This window comes from Sinocyclocheilus rhinocerous, unplaced genomic scaffold, assembly GCF_001515625.1.
Source record: "Sinocyclocheilus rhinocerous isolate Xijiao unplaced genomic scaffold, SAMN03320098_v1.1 scaffold2196, whole genome shotgun sequence".
Lineage (NCBI taxonomy): Eukaryota > Metazoa > Chordata > Actinopteri > Cypriniformes > Cyprinidae > Sinocyclocheilus > Sinocyclocheilus rhinocerous.
Genome location: NW_015656189.1, coordinates 246,700 through 255,702, shown reverse-complemented (window position 1 = coordinate 255,702; position 9,003 = coordinate 246,700). Strand labels below are relative to the sequence as shown.

The following is a 9,003-nucleotide window of genomic DNA, read 5'->3' as shown; positions in this document are numbered from 1 at the left end:
TTACTTATTTGAAAAAGTAACTCCGATATTCTCTTGTAAATTAAAAAGTAATGCGTTACTTTACTAGTTACTTGAAAAAAAGTAATCTGATTACGTAACTCGCGTTACCCCCAACACTGAATATAGCCATTGTTAAACAGATACGGTTATAGGCAGACAGAGAGGCAGAGAAATATAGCCAGATTGTTTGACAGAGACTGTTAAAGATATTGTTAGACAGATGGAAAGAGACAGAGAGAGATGCAGACAAACAGATGGAAAGAGATATAGACAGATTGTTAGATAATGAGACAAACATAGACATTATTAAAGATATAGGCAGACAGAATGGAAGATAGATAGATGCTTAGTTATAGAGTTTGTTAGAGATATAGAGCGATATAGACAGTGTTAGATAGAGATATAAACAATGTTAAACAGATATAGGCAGAAAAGTAGGAAGAGAGCTATTCAGTGGGTATAGAAAAGAATCACCCCCTTTAAAATAATCACATTTTGTTGCTTTGCATCCTGAAATGAAGACGGACAGAGTTTTGGTTTTATCCAGCTGTATTTACTCAGTGCAACTTATAACATTCAAGTGAAACATATAAGACCAACATGTCAGAAAAAAACAACAACAACAAAAACAAACAGAAAAAAAAAAATCACTGAGTTGGAAAAAGGATCACCCCCTTTGTGTCAGTATTAAACAGCACCTCTGTTTAAAAGGTGGTTGAACCACCTTTTGCTTTAATTACAGCCTTTTGTCTGTGTCTCTACTAACTTTGCACATCTAGACTTTGCAATATTTGCCCACTCTTCTTTGCAGAACTGCTCGAGTTCAGTTAAATTTGATGGGGAGTGTTTGTGGACTGCAGTCTTCAAGTCATTCCACAGATTTTCAACGGGGTTTAAGTCTGGGCTCTGACTAGGCAATGCAATGACATTCAACTTTTTCTCCTTCAACCACTGTGAGGTCAGTTTTGCTGTGTGTTTTGGGTCATTGTCATGTTGGAAGGTAAACCTTCTTCCCATTGACATCTTTCTGGCAGAGGGCAGCAGATTTTCTGCAAGAATTTGATGGTATTTTGCCCCATCCATTGTTCCTTCTATCCTGAGAAGTGCTCCAGGCCCTGCTGCAGAGAAACACCCCATAACAGGATATTACCACTTCCATGCTTTACTGTATAGGAATGGTGATATTTGGATGGTGAGCTGTATTGGATTTCCACCAGACATACAGTATTATGTCTGTATTGGATTTCCGCCAGACATACAGTATTATTTGTTGAGGCCAAATAATTCAATTTTAGTCTCATCTGACCAGAACACCTTTTTGGCCTCAGAATCTTCTAGGTGCGTTTTGGCAAAGCTCAGTCGTGACTGCATGTGGCCTTTCTTGAGGAGTGGCTTTTTTCTTGCAACCCTCCCATACAAGCCACATTTGTGGAGAATTTGTAATATTGTTGTCATATGCACACAATGACAGCTCTTTGTCATAAATTCCTGCAACTGCTTCAGAGTTGCTGTAGGCCTCTTGGTAGCCTCTCTGACCAGTTTCCTCCTGGCTCTTTCATCCATATTGGAGTGACGTTCTGATCCAGGGAGGGTCTGTGTTGTACCAAATACCTTCCACTTCTTAATAATAGACTTCACTGTGCTTCTAGGCATTGATAAAGCCTTTGAATTTTTTTTTGTATCCATCTCCTGACTTGTGCCCATCCACAACTTTATCCCGGAGATCTTCTGACAGTGCCTTGCCACCCATAGTTGATTGTTTGCTTCAGTTGCACTACCAAGGACTGAAATGCTCCAGGAAAGCTCTTTTCATGCTGAGCTGATCAAAATGACCACAGCTGAAAGTCAAATGGCTTTGTGTGCCACTGAGAAGGTGATTAGCTAAACCTGATTGAATTTACAAGTCATTTTTGGGAGGGGGGTGATCCTTTTTCCAACGTTGTGATTCTGTTTTTTTATTTTATTTTTTTCCTGACATGTAGGTGTTATATCTTTCACTTGGATGTTACAAGCTGCAGTGAGTAAATACAGCTGGATAAAACAAAAACTTCGTCGTCCTTCATTTCATGCTGCAAAGCAACAAAATGTGATTATTTTAAAGGGGGGTGATTCTTTTCTATACCCACTGTAGATACTAGATGGTTAGACAGTCTGTTAGACAGAAAGGTATAGACAAAAATATAGAAAGACTGTTAGATATAGACATCAAACAGAATGAGATATAGACAGCTAGAGAGGCAGAGAGATATAGATTGTTAGATGGACCGTTTGTTAGAGATATAGACAGATTGTTAAACAAACAGATGTAGAAATAAAGATACTGCTAGATAGACAGCCAAACAGATTGTTAGACAGACAGAGGTACAGACAGACAGACTGATTGTAGAGATGAATAGACAGACAGAGAGACAGAGGCAGACAACTAGACAGAAAGACATGAGATTGATTGACAGGTAAACAGACCAATAGACAGACTCTTAGAAAGAAAGATGCAGACAGACATATTGCTAGACAGACAAACAGAAAAAAAATTGACAGATACTATATAGACAAGCAGAAATACAGATGGATGGTTAGAAACAGAGGCAGAGAGAAACAAAAAGACTGACAGACAGGCAAAGCAAATAGTTGGAAAGGCGGAAAAATAGACTGAATGACAGGTTGACAGAAAGACAGACAGATTCAAGGCTTTAATCTGAAGTGCATCAGTGTTGCTGTCCATCATTTATAAGTAACAACAGACCTTATTTATTCTAGAAGTTTCCATTTGTAGGATCTGCTCTCCTTCTCACAAAAGTTCATCAATGACTTCTAATCAGCAGTTTATTTCTCGGCATCTTTGTCGAACACCACTGATAAACGTCTTATCGGATCCCTGAATGAATGGATGATCACGAGCCGTGCCTCCTAATGACCCTGCAATCTCAGTTTCACTGAACACATCCATAAAGGCGCTGTCACACAGCACTCCATCAGCTCATGGCAGTTATTTTATCGGTTCGCTGAACAATGTGCTCGGCTAGCTGTTGTTATCCACTGTCATGTATTTGAGAGCGGCGAAACCGTAACGCCGAGACATATTCTGCTGAAACTCCTCCTTCAGCGTCTTCAGACAAGCGCGGTACTGTTTGTTCGAGCGAAACTTGGTGATGTCAAAACTGGGCGCGTGGGGCATGTGGATCATGTAGGCGTTGGGCAGAACCACAAACTCGTACTCCTGAAAATACACAACAAACAACATTTTGCATGCTGAAAGATCAGTTAATTTCCAGAAAATAAGACCAGAAACTAAACAAAAAGGGATTTAATGCAGCCTAATTACATCACAAAGCATAACATATTACTGAAACATTGCACAAACACTCTCACAAAATATTTTTTTTGTGTTATAGAAATAGTTTGATTTACATTGATCAGAAGAGAGAAAGATGTCAAATTTGCCATCATTCCCTCAGTCATTACATTAAAAACACTCATGCAGCAGCATTAATTAGTTTCTGTAATTTAATGGCACGTTTATATCACAAACTATAGTGTTATAAATGTACATTAAATAAAAAAATAAAAACTATAAAAACTTTTACGATGTTAATAACTGTCAAAATGCATCATCGCAATCTGTGAAAAAGGTCCATTTAAGGAACAGTTAATGAAAAAAATGTAAATTTGTTGAAAATTAGCTTAGCCTCAAGCCATCCGAGATGTAAATGAGTTTGTTTCTTCATTGGAAGAGATTTGGAAAAATTAACCATTATGTAATGACACTTGGTTACCAATGGATTCTCTGCATGAAGTTCCAAAGGCTGATAAAAACATCACGATAATCCACACGTTTCAAATATATCAATTAACATATCTATCATTAACATCTTGTAAAGTGAAAAGCTTTATGTTTGTAAGAAACAAATCCATCATCAGGTGTTTTAACTTTTAAACCGCCGCCTCAAGTCAATCCCTGTTGTTCTCTCACATCAAAATGCGCCAACATGTTTGTTTAGAGCGGTTTTGCACTGTTTTTGCTTGTAAATGTCACTTGATCTGTACATATTTCTCTCCTGATTCAGATTAGACAACATTTTCACTAGAAAGAGCAATATTATGGATAGAGGAATCATATTTTAGACAGAAGCAATGATTTGAAGTTAAAAATGTCTTGATGGATGTGTTTATTACGAACATGCAGCTTTTAAATTCACAAGACATTAATTGATCAACTTGATGACGAGTCATGTGGATTACTTGTGGAGTGTTGTGATGTTTTTATCAGCTGTTTGGACTCTCATTCTGGCGGCACCCATTTACTGCAGAGGATCCATTGTTGAGCAAGTGATGTAATGCAAAATTTCTCCATGAAGAAAAAACTCATCTACTTCTTGGACTGCCTGAGGGTAAGCAAATGGTCATTTTTGGGTGAACTATTCCTTTAATGAATGTAAGTGTTACCTGAGCGTCCAGCTCCATGATGTGAGCTACTTTATTCCACCCAAACCCGACAAAGCGCCGGTCATACTCTGGGCATTCTCGTCTGACCATTACATACGGCTCAAAGTCGGCCTCCCACTGAACACGGTATGGTGTTGTAGCAGTTCTCCATTTGGCAAAGTCTGTTGGAGCGTGACCTTTTGTCCAGACATGATATCTGTGGACAAGCAAATTACTTCACTTTATTAAGTCAATATTGACTTTATTAAGTCATTGTAAAACTGTCAAGAATTCACTAAATAAATACAATAATAAATATATATTATTTAGATAAGTTTGTGATTGGTTGGTTCAATCGATTAATTGATATTAACTGATTTAAAAGAATCATGAATGATTCAGTCACATCTGAGAAAATCTCATCTGCCATTCATTTTGAATTAATTAATTTGAGATTTTTTTTTTTCTTAGATTAATCACCTGAATGTGAACAGAGTGCCCATGTCGAGTTGTGACAGGAGCTCTGCTTTTGATTTGGGAAAGGACAGCCGATAGCGCAGAGTTTCAAATGCTGGAACCACAAGAGCCTTTTTAGTGTTCCCCATATCAAGCTGAACAACCGATTTCCTGAGACAGAAACAAGATGGATTACTTGTATAACGGACTGTAATGGATTGTACTCTTGTACAAATCACATTCACAACCTAAGAACATTTTGTTGGCACCTAAAAAGAAAAACATGCTTTAATATACAGTATATGGGTTTTCACTCTTGTATTTCTTATGATGTCCGAACAAAATGAGTTTTGCAATCAGCTTTAATCAGATACAATAGTATCTTACTTTACTTTGTTTGAAGCAAACATGCACTCCAGAGTTTGTTTTCAGTCACAGATCCGTGTACAATTGCAGAATTTTTTCTCTGTTATGTCATGACTTTTCTTTCCTTTTTCCCCCTCGCATCATATTTAAAAAGTGCCAATTTAAAAAAAATTGAGCACATGATTTAATCAGAGAAAAATTTATCTCACAGTCTTTATCAGTATTCCATTATATTGTCAAGCTCAGTTGTTCAACACTGTTTTAGGTGATTTTCTTTAAAGAAAAAAAGCCCAATAATGTTGACAATATACGACAAAATATGGTGATACAAAAGCATCACTACATTCTTGCATTGCCTGCATAATTTTACCCCAAAACATTCTGAAAGTAGCTGTAACAACAAATTTAGGATTGTGGGTAGTTTATGATTCTGTCATTGAAGAAGCCATGTTTATTGAGCCCTAATTTGAATATTGTGATGACGTGTCCGTCTGTGATGGTCCTACAATATTTGTGTTGATTAGGATTCTTTGGGCCTTAAGTGAAAAAATCTGATTTGTTGAAATGAGTAACATTTTCAAACAAAAAAGATTAAAAAAAATAATAATAATAATTCTCAAATTGCACCTGAGAATGCCCCACATCGAGTTCAATACCGAAATTAAATTTGCTTTTACAATATACAAAATATTTTAAGAGAACTGTCATGTTTTGTTGAATTATAATGAGTGATTTGATGTACAAAACACCAAAATGTTGTACCAGTACCAGAATGTACTCAGTTCCTATTAAAACTATAATATATGTATTTAAAATGTACTGTGACTTGGTTTGAAGAATGTAGCACCTGGGGCTTAGTTTAGATGAGATTAAACTAAAATCACCCCAACATCATTTTACAACTCTAAATTTAGGTTTTGTCTCACCTGAGGTACTCATAGAGTCCATACATGGGCAAAAAGTCAATATCCGACAGAAACATGTAGGGTGTGTTGACCTGCCCCATAGCAACATTACGCAGCAGGTTAACAGGGTAGAATTGGCCTTCTTTATAGACTATGTGATATCCCACGTTGCTCCTGCTCATCAGGACCTCAGAGCCCTGAGCGTATCGCAGGAACTGCTGGGCTTCAGCGTCTGAGAGGTAGAGAGCCAGACTGATGGGCCCTTCCCAGTGTTTACAGATGGCCTCTAGCATCTGAAGTCTGGAACAAGGAAACACTCCAGTAACTCACCAAAAACATGTAACAAACAATTTTATACAATAGGTCGACACACATTTGGTTTATCTCCTTTTGCTTTGACAAGGCATGCTGACGTGAACAAAATCTAATGATTATAAACTTATTAAACAACAATACTACTACTACTGATAATAATAATAATAATAATATCCAAATAGAGCTGTTTTGGAGCTAGTATTTGGCATATCACCACTGTGAGACATGGTGTTTACACAGTAAAAAAAGAACTATTCATAACTTTTTTTACATTTTAGTATTAATTAATAAAATAATTCTTTATCATTCTTTAGAACTGAGCATAGAAAAAAAATCAATCACTATAGATTTTCCAGACCTGATCATGCCCAAATATTCCCAGGTTTTCCCAAGAATGTGGAAACCCTAACGATTTTAATTAAGTATATAAACAGTAGTCGGACTAAACGGACTACACTTCTGTCCCTCAGAATCTAACTTTCATTCAAGTCAAACTAGATTTGGCATCTACTCTGACAAACTTTTTGCCCTTGAGAGCTATAACCTGGCTGTCAAAGAGGTTATGCCCTCTTTGACAATGAATTGTATCCCATAGTGTTGACAAGGACGATAACCCTCCGCCACTGGCACTGACTGATGTGCAGGTTTTATCTGAGATTCTGGGGTAGCCTATACATGCCTGACTAAATGCAGCCATCCTTCATTACACTGATCACAAACGCTGTGAAGCTTTGACTCAATACATTTGAATCAGGTTTATTTCCAGAAGCAATTTGCCAGTTAACGTCATCAGTGTGATTAATGATGACAAAGCAGCTTATTTTAACTGAGTTCAGCCCAAAGCGTGAATGGCACTGTGAGTATGATCAGAAACAGATTATAGGATACAGTGTGGTTCATTTACCAGGAAACTAATTTCAGTGTTCATTTACAACATTAACACAACATTAACCACTGTAACAGTTGTATGTTTATTTAGGTCAAATAATATGCCATTTCCTTTGCAGCAACAAAACTGTAGGACTTATGATTAGATGAACCATTTTGGGCCATATCTACGGAGCCCCTAAAGTGACATTTGTCATTAAGGACCTTTGAAAGCTTTTAAAATCTTCAAAAAAAACAACAATTAAAACAACTAGAATAATTATTATCAAATTAGCAGTCATGTTAGAAAATACAGAACACCTAACGTGACATTGCAGTTAAAAAAAAACCCTCTTTCACATGTGCACAAGAAAATTCCACACAAAAATAAAATTAAATAGGCACTTTACACACACAAAAGTATTTTTTTGCACCGCAAATGTCATATGGGGCTCCATATATAGGTTTATTTAAAATAACTGCCAATTTATTAAGAATCATTATAGGTTTTTCCTAAAAATATTGTTTATGAATTTATGATTTAATTTTGGAGAAGGGAATGACATTAAGGACCTGGTTGAAGGCTTACTCAAGGAATCGACAGCAGGACACCGAGACGCTTGCAATGGAGGTGAATGGGGCCAAGCCATAAATGTTAACAGCCGCAAGACGAAAACAATTTGAGTGTTTAGGGTTACAACGGTATTACATTTTTATGGTATGATACTGTAACTGTCTCAGAAAATACTGTTGTCATTTGTCAGCGTTTTTTCCACCAACTGAACATATTCAACCAGTGTTTGTCAGGTTATGGAATGTTTGAGAAGTGACTAGGGATGTAACGATTAACCGCGAGCCGGTCGAAAATTTATTTATTTGATTTGGGGCTTGTTTTAAAATTTCAATTTAGTTTTGTTATTTACATTTACATTATATTTAAATTTTGTCATTTAGCAGATGCTTTTATCCAAAGCGACTTACAAATGAGGACAATAGAAGCAATCAAAACCAACAAAAGAGCAATAATTTACAAGTGCTATATTATTATAGTGTTATATTTCAATTTCACAAAGAAATGTGCAGTATTTTGTCCAAGCAATAATAACAGGACACATTTAATTTATAATTTGTCTTAAATCTCATTTTGTAAAAAAAAAAAATCGTGAATCGAATCGTGAGTTGAGTGAATCGTTACATCCCTAGAAGTGACATACAAAAATCTGGTTTTTGTAAGTGTTGGTCGGGTCAGCTGAGTAGGAAAGGAGATAAGTAAGTTTCTCCATCAGTTGTATTTTTTTCAATACCGTAGCAGTACACAGTATCATAAAACACAGTATGTTAAAGTTAAAGTGTAAATCTAATTCTTACAACTTTTTTACCATGACAACATAGAGCTAAAACCCTAAAACCACTGTAAAATCATGATTTACACAGCGTTACATTACATTTAGTCATTTAGCAGACGCTTTTATCCAAAGCGACTTACAAATGAGAACAATGGAAGCAATCAAAATCAACAAGACAGCAATGATATCCAAGTGCTATAACAAGTCTCAGTTAGCTTAATGCAGTACACGTAGCAAGTTTTTAAAAAAAATTAAATGATATAATAAAAATAAAAACAGATAGAATAGAAAAAGAATAGAGCAAGCTAGTGTTAGAGGTCTTTTTT

At 36.2% G+C, this 9,003-nt stretch overlaps 1 protein-coding gene across 1 annotated transcript in view; it reads right to left on the bottom strand.

The window, feature by feature from the left end:
• Nucleotides 1-2,097: 2,097 nt before the first annotated feature.
• Nucleotides 2,098-9,003, bottom strand: part of LOC107719870 (glycosyltransferase-like protein LARGE1) — a 32,576-nt gene continuing 25,670 nt past the window's right edge. The window contains exons 12-15 of the mRNA XM_016527412.1: nucleotides 6,171-6,449; nucleotides 4,903-5,049; nucleotides 4,444-4,639; nucleotides 2,098-3,217 (exon numbers count right to left, since the gene is read on the bottom strand). Of these exons, the coding sequence (XP_016382898.1) occupies nucleotides 3,020-3,217; nucleotides 4,444-4,639; nucleotides 4,903-5,049; nucleotides 6,171-6,449 (820 nt within the window). The 3' untranslated portion in view covers nucleotides 2,098-3,019. The remainder of the gene's footprint in view (nucleotides 3,218-4,443; nucleotides 4,640-4,902; nucleotides 5,050-6,170; nucleotides 6,450-9,003) is intronic.